The 17,026-nt window shown below is 68.4% G+C and overlaps 2 protein-coding genes across 2 annotated transcripts; one reads left to right on the top strand and one right to left on the bottom strand.

The window, feature by feature from the left end:
• The first annotated feature begins 1,672 nt into the window (after positions 1 to 1,672).
• Positions 1,673 to 14,502, top strand: TONSL (tonsoku like, DNA repair protein). Its single transcript, XM_086466035.1, is given in 26 exon segments — positions 1,673 to 1,697; positions 2,454 to 2,549; positions 2,664 to 2,714; positions 2,717 to 2,805; positions 2,895 to 3,087; positions 5,289 to 5,418; positions 5,509 to 5,680; positions 6,280 to 6,394; positions 7,101 to 7,243; positions 7,672 to 7,824; positions 8,432 to 8,557; positions 8,677 to 8,889; positions 9,620 to 9,682; positions 10,107 to 10,196; positions 10,329 to 10,401; positions 10,896 to 11,059; positions 11,153 to 11,285; positions 11,375 to 12,053; positions 12,150 to 12,306; positions 12,406 to 12,484; positions 12,595 to 12,896; positions 13,348 to 13,489; positions 13,575 to 13,747; positions 13,874 to 13,947; positions 14,112 to 14,245; positions 14,336 to 14,502. Coding segments are annotated over 26 exon segments (3,936 nt in total).
• An 80-nt stretch (positions 14,503 to 14,582) lies between these two features.
• Positions 14,583 to 16,647, bottom strand: VPS28 (VPS28 subunit of ESCRT-I). Its single transcript, XM_086465618.1, has 9 exons — positions 16,586 to 16,647; positions 16,299 to 16,327; positions 16,146 to 16,183; positions 15,631 to 15,720; positions 15,447 to 15,552; positions 15,260 to 15,361; positions 15,108 to 15,161; positions 14,919 to 15,010; positions 14,583 to 14,841 (listed from the first exon to the last, which is right to left on the bottom strand). Exons 1-9 carry the CDS (start codon positions 16,620 to 16,622, stop codon positions 14,724 to 14,726), a joined length of 666 nt encoding a protein of 221 aa, XP_086321744.1. The 5' UTR covers positions 16,623 to 16,647; the 3' UTR covers positions 14,583 to 14,723.
• Positions 16,648 to 17,026: the final 379 nt, after the last annotated feature.

Below are 17,026 nucleotides of genomic sequence, written 5' to 3'. Positions count from 1 at the left end.
TGAGGGTTTTTGGTTTTGGTTTTTTGCCGAAATGCCAGAGATTTGGGTGGGTTTTTTTTACCAAAATCCTAGGACTTTGGGGTGTTTTTACCAAAATCTGAGGATTTAGGGTATTTTTTTGACAAAAATCGGAGGGATTTGGTGGGATTTTTTTTAAACAAAAATCTGAGTTGAGGTGTTTTGGGTTGGTGTTTTTTTGTTTTTTTTTTTTAACCAAAATGAGATTTTGGGGGTTTTATCCCAACAGTGAGCCGGTGGAGTTTGTGCACCTGTGGGCTGTGGGGCGTACTGGGAAACTGGGAGGCAGTGGGCTTGGGGTGTGAGGGGTGTACTGGGGGCACTGGGCAGGGGGTTACTGGGGATACTGGCTGGAGTTATGCAGGGGTACTGGGCATACTGGTAGGCACTGGACTGGGGACACTGGGGAGGTGCCGATTTGGAGTTACTGGGGAAACTGGGAGCACTGGGCTGGGTGTAAGGGGTGTAGTGGGGGCGCTGGGCTGGGGATTACTGGGGATAGTGGGAGGTTTTGGAGGAATACTGGAGAAACTGGACAGCCCTGGCTGCAGGGGGGTGGTACTGGGAGGCACTGGGTGGGGGATAGTGAGAGCTGCTGAGGTGCACTGGAGGTACTGGAGCACCAGTGTAGCTGAACTGGGACATCAGAACTGGGTGTACTGGAGCACTGGGCTGTGTGGTGGCAGGGCTGGGGTGGGGGGCACTGGAGAATGCCGGGCCAAGCATAGGGGGGATACTGGGGGAGCACTGGGGGCCACTGGAGACTACGGAAGTTCACTGGGGGGGCACTGGGGCCAGTGGGCTGGGGAGTACTGGGGAGCACTAGGAGCCACTGGGGGTTACTGGGAGCACTGGGCCAGTAGGCTGGTGGGTGCTGAGGAGCACTGGGGGGCGCTGGGGAGCACTGGCAGCCACAGGAGGCTACTGGAGTGCACTGGAGGGTACTGGACCACTGGGCTGGAGGCTACTGGGAGCCACTGGGCGTTACTGGGAGCACTGGGGCCAGTAAGCTGGTGGATACTGGGGAGCACTGGAAGCCCCTGGAGTGTACTGGAGCACTGGGGTTAGTGGAAGCGAGGGGGTGGGGGGTACTGGGAGCACTGGGAGCCACTGGAGTGTACTGGGAGCACTGCGGTGGGGCTGCTGGGGAGCACTGGGAGTTACTGGGAGCGCGGGGGCGGGGGTACAGGGGAGAACCCGAAGCCACTGGAGGGCACTGGGAGCACTGGGATGGGGGGTACTGGGGAGCACTGGGGGTTACTGGGGGCGCGGGTACAGGGGAGAACCGGAAGCCACTGGAGGGCACTGGAGCACTGGGATGGGGGTACTGGGGAGCACTGGGGGTTACTGGGGGCGCGGGTACAGGGAGAGCCCGAAGCCACTGGAGGGCACTGGGAGCACTGGGGCATGCTGGGGGCTGGGGGGCGGGCCGCCCCTCTTCCGTCACCCCCCGCAGCCGCGCGCGGGACCGGCCGAGCGCCGTTAAGTGGCCGGCCGGGGTGGGTGGGCGGGGTGTGACCTCCCGGCGCTGACCAATGGGAGCGGCCGCTTCCCGCCTTTCCCCACGCGGATTGGCGCGAGGGTGCGGAGCGCGGGCCAATGGGGGCGGCGGGGCGGGGCGAGGCGGGCAGTGGCGGCAGCGGCGGCGGCGGGGATGAGCGCGGAGCGGGAGATTCGCCGTGAGTCGGGCCTTCACCGGGGCCTCGGGGCCTCCCCGGCACGTCACCGGCCCTCGGGCCTCCCCGGACCCCCCTCGGCCCGGAGACCGCCGGGCCCGGCCCCTCCTCAGGCGGCCCCTCGACCCCCCCCCCCCCCCCAAGGGTCCCCGGTGTCCTTCCCCCCCCCCCCCCGTGTCACACACCCCGGGACCCCGTTTCCGTGCCCAACTCCCCCCCCAGGTGTCCCCCGGTGTCCCTTACGCCCCCACCCCGTGTCACACACCCCAGGCCCTACTTTCCGTGCCCCCCCCCCCCCCCCTCCCCCCAAGGGTCCCCGGTGTCCCTTAACACCCCTCCCGTGTCACACACCCCGGGCCCTCCTTTCTGTGCCCCCCACCCCGGGGCTCCTCAGCCCCCTCCCCCTAAGGTCCCCGGTGTCCCTTACCCACCCCACCCCGCCGTGTCACACACCCCGGGCCCCCCCTTTCCGTGCCCCCCCCCCGGTCTCTCTCCTCACCCCCACACCCCCAAGAGTCTCCGGCCCCCCTTTCCATAGCCCCCCCCCCCGGGGTCTCCAATCTCCCTGACGCTGCCCCCCCTCCCCCTCCCCATATCGTGACCCACTTCGCCCCCACCCCAGTGTCCCCGGGGGTGACCCCGGAGCCCCCCCCCCCCCCCCCCCCCAGCTCAGCACCAGGCCAAGGGTCTACTTTGGGGGAGGTCACCCCCCCAACCAGGTGGGGGGGGGGCGCTGAGCCCCCTCCCCTCGCCCCCCAGAGCTGCAGAAGGCGAAGGAGAAGGCCGAGCGCAGCGGGAGCCTGGCGGAGGAGGCGGCGGTTTGTCACCAGCTCGGCGAGGTTTTGGCTAGCCATGGTGCGTCCTTGGCGCTCCCCCCACCCTGGGGGGGGGGCTTCTGGTTGGAAAAACACCCCCCCCTCCCCCCAAAAATAACGCTGTGACACCCCCCCCCCCCCCCCCCCTTGGCAGGTCGCTACGAGGAGGCTCTGGCAGAGCACCGGCAGGAGCTGCAGCTGCTGGAGGCGCCGGCGACCGGCTGGGCTGCGCCGTGGCTCACCGCAAGATCGGCGAGCGCTTGGCCGAGCTGGAGAGCTACGAGGCGGCGCTGAAGGTGGCTCAGGGGAGGGGGGGGAAATGGGTTTTTGTGGGGGTCTGGGGGGTCACCCCGGGGGTGCTGAGGGGTGGTCCCCGCCTTGGCAGCACCAGCGGCAGCACCTGGCGCTGGCGCGGGCGCTGGCAGACGCGGCGGAGCAGCAGCGGGCCTGGGCCACCATCGGGCGCACCTACATGTTCATGGCGGAGAGCGGCGCGGCGGGGGGCGAGGAGCCGGCGCTGCGCCACGCCGAGGAGGCCTTCCGCACCAGCCTGGCCATCGTGGAGGAGAAGCTGGGAGGTGAGGCTGGGGGGGGGGGGGGGGGGGGGGGTTTGGGGGGGAATGAGGGGGCTTGGGGGGGAATGAGGGGGTTTGTGTGGGGAGCGGGGTGCTTTAAACGAGGAGCTGGCGGCTTGGGGTTAGTTGTTGCCTGGTTGAATTCGTTTATATGATGGTAAGAAATTCAGTTTATTTATGTGATGGTGAAAAATTCAATTAATTTACATGATAGTAAGAAATTCAGTTAATTTACGTGTTGGTAAAATATTCAGTTAATTTACATGATGGTAAGAAATTAAGTTCGTTTACCTGAAGGTAAGAAATTCAGTTAATTCCCCTGATGGTAAGAAAATCAATTAATTTGCATCATAGTAAAAAATTAAATTCATTTATAATACGGTAGAAATTCAATTAGTTTATCTGATGGTAAGAAGTTTAGTTAATTCCCCTGATGTAAGAAAATCAATTAATTCACCTGGTGGTAAGAAATTCAATTAATTTACATGATCGTGAAAAAGTAAATAATTGATATTATGGCAAGAAATTCAGTTAATTCCCCTGATGGTAAGAAATTCGGTTAATTTACGTGGTAGTAAAAAATTAAATTCATTTATATTACGGTAAGAAATTCAATTCGTGTTTCTGATGGCGAGAAATTCGGTGATTCCCTGATGGCGAGAAATTCGGTTAATTCCCTGATGGCGAGAAATTCGGTTAATTCATTTACCTGACGGCGAGCAATTTGGTCGTTCACGTTCCGGTGGGAAATCCCCCAAACCTCCCCGGAGCTCAGGGCAGCCGCTGCCCTCGCGGAGGCTCGGCGGGCGCTGGGGCACGGCACCGGCAGGGAGGCCTTCGTCCCCACCGGGAGGAAGAGGGGGGCACGGCACCCCCTCACCGTGGGGGCGGGGAGCAGGGGGTCAGGATCGGGGGGAGGGGGGGGGCTTGCTCCGCCTCCAGAGGCTGAGCACTGGTAAGGGTGGGAGATACTGGGAGGAGGGAACTGGAGAAAAATTCAGGAGCCGCCTGGCTCCTTCAGCGAGCCACGGAGCCCGGCGCTGAGCTGGCTTGGGACCCCCAAAACCGCAGGAAACCCCTCATTCTGCAGCCTGGCAGGGAGTGCTGGGGGATCCCAGTGTTCCGCCAGTAAGACCAGTTTCCAACAGCCCCGGGGGGCTGGGAGGGGGGGGGCTCTGGGCCCACCGCGGGGTTTTAGGGGCTGGAAGTGTTGGGGGGCGAATGTTGTGGCTCGAGGCAGAGCTGCTGCGGGGGGTGAAATGGGGCCCACGCAGAGCGGGGAGGCGGGTCCGGGGTGGAATTGTGCGGTTTTGGGTCGTTCTCTTGTTTTGTGGGGTGAAACCCTAAAAACCGAGGAGGAACGTTGCTGACGAAGGCTCTCCCGTCCTCCCCACCCTGGTTTGTAGGTCTGATTGTGGTCGGGACAATAAGCAATAATTGTGTTAGCGTAGGGATACTAATGAAGGGTGGAGCAATCGTTTGAAATTGTACGTTTTTGGGTAATTATCGTATTTTACGGGATGGAATCCTAAAAACCAAGGAGGAACGTTGCTGCAAAGACTCACATCCTCCCCTCCCTGCTTTGTAGATCGGGGATTTTGGTCAGGAAAATAAGCAACGGTTATATTAGTGTAGGAATATTAATAAAGAGTTGACCCATGGTTTGAAATTGTACGTTTTCAGGTAATTCTCTTGTTTTATGGGGTGAAACCATAAAAAACGAGGAGGAACGTTGCTGCGAAGGCTCGCATCCTCCCCTCCCTGCTCTGATTTTGGCCAGGAAAATAAGCAATAATTATATTAGCGTAGGAATATTAATAAAGAGGGAAGCAAGCGTTATAAACGTCAAGATTAGCAGCGGGCCTAACACGGCCGCTGGCGTTAAAATACGTTAAAGACCACGACTTTGCAGAAAAAAGGTATAAAAATGCCGTTTTTTCGGTGTAACTGCAGCACGTCCCCCCCCTCTGTGATAAAGAAATGCCAAATTTTCCGCCCCGACGTAGAGAAACCCGCCGGGTCGGCGACCGCCCCGCCAACAGGGCCGCGGCGGGGGGCGCCTGAGGGAGGCCGTGGCGCCGCGCCGCCATTTTGTGGGGCGTTTTGGCGGGATTTTTTCCCCTCCAAAACCACCATTTTATGGCGGTTTGGGTGGGTTGTGTTTTTATTTTGGTTTTTTTTTCCCCCCTTCCCGCCTTTTCCAGGCGCCGTGCCGCAACGGGAGCTGGCGGAGATGAGGACGCGGCTCTACCTCAACCTGGGGCTGGTCTACGACAGCTTGAAGGACGGGGCCAGGCGCGACCATTACCTCAAGAAAAGCGTCTTCCTCGCTGAGTACGGGCGGGAAACACACCTCCCCCCCCATGGCGGCGGGTTTGGGGGTTTTGGGGGAGGTTTTGGCGGTGATGGCGGCCTTCCCGGCAGGCAGGGCCGCCTCGAGGAAGACCTTTACCGCGCTTACTTCAACCTGGGCAACATCCGCGGGCGGGAGGGCGACCCCTCGGGCGCCCTGCGCTGCCTGGCCCGCGCCCGCCAGTGCGCCCGCAAAATGCGCGAGAGGGGGATGGAGAGCGAGTGCTGCGGCAGCATGGCGCAGGTGGGTGTCCCCCGGGGGTTTTGGGGGGGCCCTCCCTGGGGCTTGGGTGGCACTACTAGGGTTGGGTGGCCCTCCCGTGGGTTTGGGTGGCCCTCCAAGGGCTTTGATGGCCCTCCCTAGTGTTTGAGTGGCCCTCCCTGGGATTTTGGGAGCTCTCCCCAGGGGTTTGGGTGGCCCTCCCTAGTGTTTGAGTGGCCCTCCCCGGGATTTTGGGGGGCCCTCCCCGGGGCTTTGGGGGACCCTCCCCGGGGTTTGGGGGACCCTCCCCGGGGTTTGGGGGGCCCTACTGGGGTTTGGGTGGCCCTCCCCGGCGCTTTGGTGGCCCTCCCGTGGGTTTGGGTGGCCCTCCCTAGTGTTTGAGTGGCCCTCCCTGGGATTTTGGGAGCCCTCCCCGGGGCTTTGGGAGGCCCTCCCTAGTGTTTGGGTGGCCCTCCCTTGGGTTTAGGTGGCCCTCCCGTGGGTTTGGGTGGCACTCCCGGGGCTTTGGGTGGCCCTCCCTGGGATTTTGGGAGCCTTCCACGGGTTTTGGGGGCCCTCCCCGGGGCTTTGGGGGCCCTCCCTGGGATTTGAGTGGCCGTTGCTCCGGGGGTGTCGCCCAGGTGCTGCTGAATTTGGGGGATTTCGGGGCCGCCAAGCGCTCCCTGCGGCAGGCCCACGCCCTGGGCTCGCGGCAGCCCTGGCAGCGGGAGCTCGTCCGCGCCAACCTGCGCTACGGTGAGGCGGGGACAGTGGCCCCAACCCCCCCCCGGGTGTCCCCACAACCCCCCTGCTGGGTGTCCCCAAACCCCCCTGCTGGGTGTCCCCAAACCCCCCCCCCTCTGGGTGTCCCCAAACCCTCCCCGAGTGTCCCCAACCCCCCCCCCGGGTGTCCCCACAACCCCCCTGCTGGGTGTCCCCAAGCTCCCCTGCTGGGTGTCCCCAAACCCCCCCCCCCCGCTGGGTGTCCCCAAACCCTCCCTGAGTGTCCCCAAACCCTCCCTGGGTGTCCCCAAACCTCTCAGTGTCCCCAAGCCCCCCCCGTTGTCCACACCCCCCCCCGGTGTCCCCCAAGTCCTCCCATGGCATCCCCAAACCCCCCCATCGGTGTCCCCAAACCCCCCGTCAGTGTCCCCAACCCCCCCCTCAGCTCTGTCCCCGCTTCCCTGCTGCTGCCAGGAGGCCCCACACGGGTCTCTTGGGGGGGACTGGGGGACTCGGAGCCCTTCTGGGTGTCCCCAACCCCCCCTCAGTGTCCTCAACTCCCCCTGGGTGTCCCCAAACCCCCCCCGGTGTCCCCAGACCCCCCCCTCAGCTCTGTCCCCCCTTCCCCGCTGCTGCCGGGAGGCCCCACACGGGTCCCTTGGGTGGGACTGGGGGACTCGGAGCCCTTCTGGGGGTCCCCAACGTGGCCTGATTGTGTCCCCCTCCCCGCCCCCCGCAGCCACCAAGGTGACGCGGCTGCAGGAGGCCCTGGAGGCGGCGGCCAGTGACCCCCCCGCGGCGCTGGCCATCTGCGAGCAGCTCGGCGACACCTTCTCCAAGCACGGCGACTACGGCCGCGCCGTGGGCTACTACCAGCGGCAGGTGGGGGGGGCGAGAGGGGGGTCTGGGGACCCCCGGGGGGGGTCTGGGGACACCCGGGGGGGGTCTGGGGACACCCAGGGGGGGTCTGGGGACACCCGGGGGAGGCTTGGGGACACCGAGGGGGGGGTCTGGTGACCCTCGGGTGGGGGTTTGGTGACACCAAGGCAGGGGTTGGGGACACCGAGGGGGTCTGGGGATACCCGGGGGGGGTCTGGGGACCCCCAGAAGGGCTCCGAGTCCCCCAGTCCCCCCCAAGGGACCCGTGTGGGGCCTCCCGGCAGCAGCGGGGAAGGGGGGACAGAGCTGAGGGGGGGGTTGGGGACACTGAGGGGTTTGGGGACACTGAGAGGGGTTTGGGGACACCCAGGGGGGGTTTGGGGGGGTCTTGGGCACTTTCCCGCTGACAAGGGGGGGGTCCTGGGGGGCAGCTGAGCTTGGCCCAGGCGCTGGGGCGGCCGCCGGGGGAGTTGGCCACCATCCACGTCTCGCTGGCCACCACCTTCGGGGACTTGAAGGACCACGGGCGAGCGGTGCAGCACTACCGGGAGGAGCTGGCGCTGCACCGGGGGGACGCGCTGGAGGCAAGAGGGGCGCCGGGGGGGGGCCCGGGGGGCGTTCTTGGGTGCCCAGGGTGGGTTTTGGGGTGCCCGGGGGGGGTTCTTGGGTCCCTGGGGGGGGGGGTGGGTCCCCGAGGGGGCTCCTTGGGGCCTGGGGGTTGTTCTTGGGTGCCCGGGGGGGGGGGGGGTTTGGGTGCCCAGGGGGGTTTTTGGGTGCCGGGGGGGGGTTCTTAGGTCCCTGGGGGGGCTCCTTGGGACCCGGGGGTGGGGTTCTTGGGTGCCTGGGGGGAAGTTTTGGGTGCCCGGGGGCGGTTCTTGGGAGCCTGGGGGGGGGGTTTGGGTGCCGGGGGGGGCTCCTCAGGTCCCATGGGGGGTTCCCTGGGTCTCTGGGGGTGCTCCTTGGGTCCCGGGGGGGGGGCTCTTCAGATCCCTGCGCCCCCTCAGGGGGCACCTCGGGGAGATTCTCCAGGTCTTTAGGGGGGTCCCGTCAGGTCCTTGGGGCCCTTCGCTGTGGAGGGGGGGACACACACACTCAACGTGAGACACACCCCCCCCCCCCCATCCCTGGGGGTGTCGGGGGGGGGGTCCTGTGGTGGGTGCTGACCCCCCCTCCCCCCCGGTGGGTGCCCAGGAGGGGAAGACGTGGCTGAACATGGCGCTGGCGCTGGCGGAGGCGGGCGAGCCCCCTGCCCAGCTCCAGCCCTGCTTCCAAACCGCCCTGGCGCGGGCCGAGGCGGCCGGAGACCCCCGGCTCCAGGTGAGGGGGACCCCAAAATATCCCCCCTCCCCCCCCCCCCCAGTGTCCCCAACACTCCAGGCTGGGCGCTTGACCTTCCTTTTCTTCCTCCTCCTCCTCCTCCTCCTCCTCCTCCCCAGCGGCAGATCCTGCGGCACCTCCACGCGCTGCAGCTGCGGGACGGGGACGCCGAAGCGGCCGCCGGCACCTTGGCGCGGCTGGGGGGGCTGGGGGGGGGTGGCGAGGAGGAGGAGGAGGAGGAGGAAGAGCCCGAGAGCAGCGAGGCGCAGGAGGAGAGCGAGCTGGAGCTGTCGGAGAGCGGTGAGGGGGGTCGGGGGGGGGGGCCCGGGGGGGTCATGGGGTCCCCAGGGGGAGTCTAGGGGGGGCTTGGGGGGGTCATGGGGTCCCTAGAGAGGGCTTGGAGGGGTCATGGGGTCCCCAGGGGGGGTCTGGGGGGGGTTGGGGAGGGCTAGGGGGGGCTTGGGGGTGTCATGGGGTCCCCACGGGGGGTCTACGGGGGGTTTTGGGGGAGTAATGGGGTCCCTAGGGGGGGCTTAGGGGGTCATGGGGTCCCTAGAGGGGGCTTGGGGGGGTCATGTCCCTAGGGGGGGTTTGGGGGGGTCATGGGGTGTCTAGAGGGGGCTTGGGGGGGTCATAGGGTCCCTAGAGGGGGCTTGGGGGGGTCATGGGGTCCCCACGGGGGGGCTTGGGGGGGTCACAGGGTCCCTAGGGGGGGTTTGGGGGGGTCATGGGGTGTCTAGAGGGGGCTTGGGGGGGTCATAGGGTCAACAGGGAGGGTCTAGGGGGGCTTGGGGGGGTCATGGGGTGTCTAGGGGGGGTCATGGGGGGGTCATGGTGTCCCCATGGGGGGTGTAGAGGGGGATTGGGGGGGGTCATGGGGTCCCTGGGGGGGGCTTGGGGGGGTCATGGGGTGTCTAGGGGGTGTCTAGAAGGGGCTTGGGGGGGGTCATGGGGTCCCTAGGGGGGGCTTGGGGAGGGTCATGGGGTCCCCGGGGGGGTCTAGGGGGGGTCATGGGGTCCCCAGGGGGGGTCTTCCTCACGGGACCGGGGCGTCTCGCAGAGGGGGAGGAAGAGGAGCTCGAGGGCTACAGCAAGAGCGTCCCCGGGCGCCGGCGGATCAGCAAGGTGAGGGGCGCTGGGTGCTCCCCCGACAACCCCAAAATTGGGGGGTGGGGGGGTGGTGTCTCCCACTTCCCCTGGCACCCCCAAAATTGAGGTGGGACTCTCCTGACACCCCCAAAATCGGGGGGGGGGGCTCTCCCTTGCCCTAATACCTGCAAAATTGGGGTGGGGGGGTGTACCCATTCCCCTGACACCCCCAAAATTGGGGTGGGGGGGTCTCCCCCTTCCCTGACACCCCCAAAGAGGGGGGGGGGGGGGCTGGTCTGGCCTTTCCCCTAGTCCTCCTAAAACCCCTAAAATTGAGGGGGGGGGTTTGTCTCCCTTTTCCTTTGACACCCCCAAAATTGGGCTGGGGGGGCTCCCCTTTCCCCCACCCCCCCCAAACGGGGTTGGGGGGGGGGGGGTCCCCATGGCTCCCCCTCCCCAGTGGAACCGGCGGAACGAGCGGGGCGAGACCCCCCTGCACCGCGCCTGCATCGAGGGCGACCTGCGCCGCGTCCAGCTCTTCCTCCGGCAGGTGGGTGCCGGGGGCCCCCCGCTTTTGGGGGGGGCGGGGGCGGGCTCAGGGGGGTTGGGGGGGAGTCCCCAGGGCCCCCTGGCCAAGCCTGGCGGCACCTGAGCCCCCCCCCCCCCTCATGGTTTTTTGCAGGGGCACCCCCTGAACCCCCGCGATTACTGCGGCTGGACGCCGCTGCACGAGGCCTGCAACCACGGGCACCTGGGTGAGCCCCCTCTTCCTCCTCTTCCTCCTCCTCTTCCTCCTCCTCTTCTTCCTCCTCTTCTTCCTCCTCTTCTTCCTCCTCTTCTTCCTCCTCTTCTTCCTCCTCTTCTTCCTCCTCTTCCTCCTCCTCTTCTTCCTCCTCCTCCTCCTCCACGCCTTGTCCTCACCTCTTCCTCGGCCTCCTCTTCCTCGGCCTCCTCCTCTTCCTCGGCCTCCTCCTCTTCCTCGGCCTCACCTCTTCCTCGGCCTCACCTCTTCCTCGGCCTCCTCCTCTTCCTCGGCCTCCTCCTCTTCCTCGGCCTCCTCCTCTTCCTCGGCCTCCTCGGCCTCCTCCTCCTCCTCGGCCTCGCCTCGTCCTCCTCTTGCTCCTCCTCCTCGCCCTCCTCCTTGCCTCGCCCTCCTCCTCCTCCTCGCCTTCTCGCCATCATCTCATCCTCTTTCTCTCCTCTTCCTCCTCTTCCTCCCCCTCCTCACCATCACCTGCCCCCCCCCCAGAAATCGCCCGCCTGCTGCTGGAGCGGGGAGCGGCGCTGGACGACCCGGGGGGGCCGGGCTGCGAGGGCATCACCCCCCTCCACGACGCGCTGGCCTGCGGCCACTTCGAGGTGGCCGAGCTGCTGGTGCGGCGCGGGGCCTCGGTGACGGCCAGGAACGCCCAGGTGGGGCTGCCGGCGGGCGGGGGGAGACCCCAGTTTGGGGCAGGGGGGTGGACTGGGAGACCCTGACGTCCCCAGTCTCCCACCTCCCCGTAGGGTTTGACGCCACTGGGGACGCTGGAGGAGTGGGCGAGGACCTACGGCGACGAGCTGGACCAGGAGACGTGGCAGCGGTGCCGGGCGGCTGAGCGCCTGCTCAGGGAGACCGCGGCGGCGGCGGCGGCGCGAGGTGGGACGCGGCGACGCCTTCCCCCCCCCCGGGGTGTTTTGGGGGGGGGGGTGGACCCGCGGGGGGCTGAGGGTGCCGGTATCCCGCAGCCGCGCCGCAGCCCTCGCCGGATTCGCCGCCGTCGGGGGCCGAGCGCCAAATGGCGGCGGCGGAGCCGGGGGATGGCGAGATGCCGGTGAAGAAGCGGCAGCGGGCGCCGGGGCTCGGCAGGGGGACGGAGGAGGAGGAGGAGGAGGTGGTGGCCGAGTACGAAGCCGCCATGCGGGGCCTTGGCAGTGCCAAATCCCTTCTGGGCGGTGGCGGCGCAGCGACGGCGTGCCGGCAACCGGCGCCACCGCGGCCGGCCCTCATCCCGGCCGAGCAGTACCGGGAGGAGGAGGACTGGCTGGAAGACGACCTCGGCGGGGCCCGGGGGGGCCGTAAGCGGCCGCGCCGGGAACACCACGAACCGGCCACCGCTTCGGGGGACAGCACCGGACCAGAGAGCGACGGTGGGGGCGCCGCTCCGGCTCGGCGCCGCCGGCAAAGCCGCCTCACCCACCTGGTGGAAAGGACCCCAGTGGGGCGCTGCCGGGAACGCCGACCTCCCGAGGCGGCCGGGACCCCCCTCCCCGCTGAAGTGGAGGGCGAGCGGAGCCCCCCGTGCGCACCGGTGCTGGCGCCAGCACCAGCGCCAGCACCGGCACCAGCACCGGCACCGGCGCCGCCGCCTGCCCTTCGCGTGCGCGTCCGCATCCAGGACAACGTCTTCCTCATCCCTGTGCCCCAAAGGTAAGAGCTTTGCCCCCCTCCCCCGACTCCCCTCTTTTGGGACCCCCTCCCCGTGGCGGGTGGCGGCGCCCGGCGGTGACGGCGGTGCCATGGCGGCAGCGAGAGCCGCGCCGTGGGCTGGCTGGCGGAGCGGGCGGCCGAGCGGTACTACCAGGCGTGCGGGCTGCTGCCGCGGCTCACCCTGAAGAAAGAGGGGGCTCTCCTGGCCCCCCAGGACCCCGTGGGGGACGTCCTGCAGAGCAACGAGGAGGTGAGCCCGTGTGTGCGCGTGCGTGTGTCCCCCCCCTCACCCCACCCAGCGCCGCGGAAGGTGCCGGCGGTGGCACCGGTGACGGCTGCGGCGTTGCAGGTGCTGGCGGAGGTGCAGGGCTGGGACCTGCCGCCCTTGGCCGAGCGGTACCGCAGGGCTTGCCGGAGCCTGGCGGTGGGTAAGGGCCCCCCCCCCCCCCCCCCCCGTGTCCCCAGCTGGGGGTCCCCATCCCCGGGGCCACCGAAACGCCCCCGAAACGCCCCCCAACCGGGTTGTCTCTCCCGGCAGAGCCTGACCCGCTGCTGCTGAAGGTGACGGAGCTGCAGGAGCGGAGCCCCGCGTTGGGGGTCGGGGGGGGCCTGGCCCCGCGCCCCCCTCACCTCCCGCCGCTGCTGCGGGCCCTCAAGCTGCAGGCGCCGCTGCGGCAGCTCCGGCTGCGCGGCTGCGGCTTGGCCGACGCCGAGGCCGCCGAGCTGGGAGCCACGTTGGCCACTTTGCCGGCCCTCACCCTCCTCGACCTGGCCGGGAACCGCCTGGGAGCCCAAGGGCTGCGGCACCTCCTGCCCCCCGGCACCGCCGGCGCCCTCCAGGTAAGGGCACCCCCACCCCCCGAGTTGCGGCGCAGGGGTAGTTGCCCCCCCGCCCCCCAAACCTCTCCGTTGTCCCCCAAAGTTCTTCATCTCGCCCCTAAACCTCTCGTCCGACCCCCCCCATCTCACCTACGCGCCCAAACTTTGCCTTTTTTGCCCCCAAACCTCGTCTTTGTCACCCCAAACCTTTCCTCTGTTCCCCCTAAATCTTGCCTGTCCCCCCAACGTTGCCCTTTCTCCCCCCAAATTTTGCCTTTCCCCCCCAACGTTGCCCTTTTCCCCCCAACGTTGCTCTTTCCCCACAAACTTTGCCCTTTTCCCCACAAACTTTGCCCTTTCCCCCACAAACTTTGCCCTTTTCCCCCCCAAACTTTGCCCTTTTCCCCCCCAAACTTTGCCCTTTTCCCCCCCAAACTTTGCCCTTTCCCCTCACCCCCGCCCGCCCCGGCAGAGCCTGGAGGAGCTGGACCTGAGCCTGAACCCGCTGGGCGACGCCGGCTGCCGGCCCCTAGCCCTGCTGCTGCCGGCCTGCCCGGCCCTCACCACGCTGCGCCTCCAGGCCTGCGGCTTCACCGGCGCCTTCGCCCTCGAGGGTAAGCGCCGGCGGCACCGGCACCGCCCCGGCACCGCGCCAGGCGCCGGGCGGGCTCGGTTAACGGCGCCACCGTCCGCCCGCAGGCGCCGCGCGGCTCCGGAGCTTGGCCCTGTCCCACAACGCCCTGGGCTCGGCGGGGCTGGCGCGGCTCCTCGGCGCTTTGCCGGGCCGCGGCGTCGTCCGGCTGGAGCTGGGCTCGGTCGCCGGGCCGGCACCACAGCCCCTCACCGGGGCGCTTGGCAGGTACCTGGCGCAGGTGAGAGGGGGACGCGGCGGGGACGCGGTGGGCCCGGGGCGGGGGGGAGGATGCTGGTGCCGGCGTCGTGCCAGAGCCAGCGTCGGCATCGTGCCGGTGCCGATGCCGGTGCGGCTTTCCCCGCAGGAGGGCTGCGCCCTGACCCACCTCACGTTCTCCGGGAACCACCTGGGGGACGATGACATCCTGGAGGTGGCCAGGTGAGGGGACACGGGGACCCCGAGGGGTGGCGGCACCGGGACCCTCCACCTCCCGCCGGAGCCCCAGCTCCAGTGCGGGGCCGTGCCGGGGGCGGCGGGGCCGCCCTTGGGGACAAAGGGGTCCCTTTGGGGACCCCCCTCGGCCACCTCCCCCCTGCCCACAGGCATCTCCCGGCGTGCCCAGCGCTGGTTTCCCTGGATTTTTCGGCGAATCCCGGCGTTGGCGCCGCGGGGCTGCGGGCGCTGCTCTGCGCCCTGGAAGAGAGGAGCCGCGGGCTCCAGTTCCTCAGCCTGGCAGGTACGGCACCGGCACCGGCACCGGTGGCAAACCCCCCCCTCCATGTCCCCCGGTGGGGTCCTAACGGTGGCCCTTTCCCCACCCCCGCAGGCTGCTCCGTGGCGGCGCCGTCGGACGCCGCGACCTGGGCCAGAACCGCCGGCGCGATCCGGGAGCTGCGGCTCTGCGGCCGCCACGTCCGCCGGGGCGAGGCCGGCGAAGCCTGGCGCGGCCCCGCCGTGGCGCGGCACCGCAAGCTCTTCTGCAAGAGCCTCTGAAGCGCCGCCGCGGCGGTGCTGGCGCCTCGTGGTTTTACCGGCGCGTGGCCATTACACCCCGTATTTATGAGCGTGGCTGGTGGTTTTTGGGGTCCCGGCGAGGGGGTTTATTGTCCTCAGCTTCCTCTGAACACCAGGGAGAGGAGTGGGAGGGAACTGGGAGGGGACGGGGAAGCGACGGGGAGGTTCCGACCGGGCGGGCACCGGTGGTGCCGCGCGGCTCAGGCGTGGAGGAAGCGGTTGAAGGCGTTGTAGGCGGATTCCAGGTCGAAGAGCATCTGCCGGACCTGGGAGTCGTCCAGCTCGTCCGACGCCGACATCCCGCTGAGCGTCTGGAGCCTGGCGGGGAGACGGCGTCGGCGTCGGCGGCGCGCCCAACGTGGCGCCGGGAGCGGCGCCGGCGCGCTGGCGCTCACCATTGTTGGACTTTCTGCCGGCCCTCGAAGTCGGGGGGCAGGTGGCTCATGCGGTTCATCGTCTCCATCAGCTCCCGCAGGTCCGGCTGGATCTGGCGGGGGAGGGAACTCGGCGTTGAGGCACCACCGCGCCGGCGGCGCCAAACCCCCAACCCGGCGCGGCGCCGCCCCGCCCGCGGCGAGCCCCACCTCGTCCATGGCGCGGATCTCCAGGCGCAGTTTGTCCATCACCGTGATGAAAAGCTGCCGAGAAAACCGAGAGGAAAAAAGGGGCGAAAAAGGCTCAACCGCGCCCCGGCCCGCCCCGAAACCACCCCCCCCACCGAGCCCCGGCACCGTACGGAGACGATGTCGGCGATGCAGCGGTTGAGGTTGCCCTTGTCGTCCTTGATGGTGATGGGCCGGTCCTCCTTGATCCTCTCCATGGCCAAGGGGCAGTCGAGCTGCGAGGAGACGCCGCCGCCGTCAGCGCTGAAACCCCGGCGTGCCGGGGCCGAGGGTCCCGGTGCCGGCACCGCGGCGGCTCACCCGGAACTTGCGGCAGAAATCGTCGATGGAGCTGATCTCGGAGCCCTGCACTTGCTTGAGGGCGGCTTTGAACTGGACCAGGAGGCGGGAGCAGGCGGCCGTGTACCTGGGAGGGGCCGGGGTTGTCCCCACCGCCGCCCCGGCAGGGACAGGGCGCCGGAGGCGCCGGCACCGCGGGACTCACTCGTTGGGGGAGACGCAGTCCTTGATGTAGGCCTTCTCCAGCGCCTGCAGCGTCTTCACCACCGCAAAGAGCTCGGCCATGTTGTCGTACCTGCGACCGCAGCGGGGAGCGCGGTGGGGGAGAGGAGAAGGGGGGACCGCGGGGCGAGAGCGGTGTCCCAGGAGGGACCAGGGGAGAAGGGGACCACGCTGGGCCAGGGGGAGCCCCGATGGAGCGGGGTGTCTCCCAGGAGGGACCAGGATGGAGAGAAGGGAACCACGACGGGTCACGGTGTCCCAGGAAGGACCAGGATGGAGAGAAGGGGACCGGGATGGATGATGGTGACTCAAGAGGGACCAGGATGGACAATGGCATCCCAGGAAGGACCGTGATGGACAAGAGGGCACCAGGATGGAGAACGATGTCCCAGGAGGGACCGCGGTGGGACAGGGCGTCCCGGGAGGGACCGCGGCGGCAAACGGGGAGCGGTGTCCCGGGAGGGACCGCGACGGCAAAACCGGTGGCGCCGGACTCACTTCTCCCTCTCCCGCGCGTTCTTGTAGAGCTTCACCTCCTGCGGGGACAACCGGGGGGGCACCGGGGGGGGGTTACCGGGGGGCACCGGCGGCCGCTGCCCTGCCCCGGGGGGGGGGGGGGGGGGGGGAGGGGGCGGGGGCGTCCCTACTCACCTCGTACAGCTCCGGCTTGTTCCCGGGGGCTGCAAAGCGGCGGGGGGGGCAGCATGAGGCGAGGGCTGGGTAGCCCCGGTGTCGCCCCCGGTAGCCCAAAGCATCCCTCGGTAAGCCCGGTCGGCCCCACCCCCCCCCCCCCCCCCGCCCAGGTTGTCCCTCGGTAACCCCGGTGTGTGCCCCCCCCCCCCCAGCACAGATCCGTCCCCCGTTAACCCCGGTGTGTGTCCCCCCCCCCCTCCGTGGCCCGCGGGGAGCGGCGGGGCCCGGTCCCGCCGGTCTCTCACCTCCCATCCCGGCCGGGGCCGCGATACCGTGAAACATCCCGCCGGGGCCGCCCCTCCGGCCTCGCCCGGTGTTTGGGGGTGGGGGGTAGGGGGGTGGGGGGGGGGGGGTCTGGGCGTGCTCCCCTCCCCGCTGCCGCCCCCGCCCCGAGGGGTCCCGGTGGTTCCGCCGGTGCCGGTGGGCGCTTCCGCAAGATGGCGGCGGGTGGATGATGCGGCGCTCGGCTGAGCGCGCCTGAGCGGGGACGCGGCTGCGCGGCGGGGGGGGCGGGGCTAGCGGGGCGGGCGGGAAACGGCGCCGCTTTTGGCGGGAAATGGCGGCGTGGGGAGGGGCCGCTGCCGCCTGCCCCGGGGCGGGGGGGCGGGGGCGGAGTGAGTGGGGGCAGTGCTGCCTTTAGGCGTCAGCGCCACGTTTAGGCCTCGGTGCCGTGTTCGAGCCTCGGC

The sequence above is a fragment of the Leptosomus discolor genome, chromosome 5, assembly GCF_034619465.1.
Source record: "Leptosomus discolor isolate bLepDis1 chromosome 5, bLepDis1.hap2, whole genome shotgun sequence".
Taxonomy (NCBI): Eukaryota; Metazoa; Chordata; class Aves; order Leptosomiformes; family Leptosomidae; genus Leptosomus; species Leptosomus discolor.
This window is presented reverse-complemented; position numbering and strand designations above follow the sequence as displayed.

Excerpts from the sequence above, each read along its gene's own strand:
- VPS28 (XM_086465618.1), bottom strand. The coding sequence starts at position 16,622 with ATGTTTCACGGTATCGCGGCCCCGGCCGGGATGGGAG. Across the intron at positions 15,721-16,145 it reads AACGCGCGGGAGAGGGAGAA|GTACGACAACATGGCCGAGC; the intron begins GTGAGTCCGGCG and ends CTGCGGTCGCAG. Across the intron at positions 15,162-15,259 it reads GCATCGCCGACATCGTCTCC|CTTTTCATCACGGTGATGGA; the intron begins GTACGGTGCCGG and ends TTTTCTCGGCAG.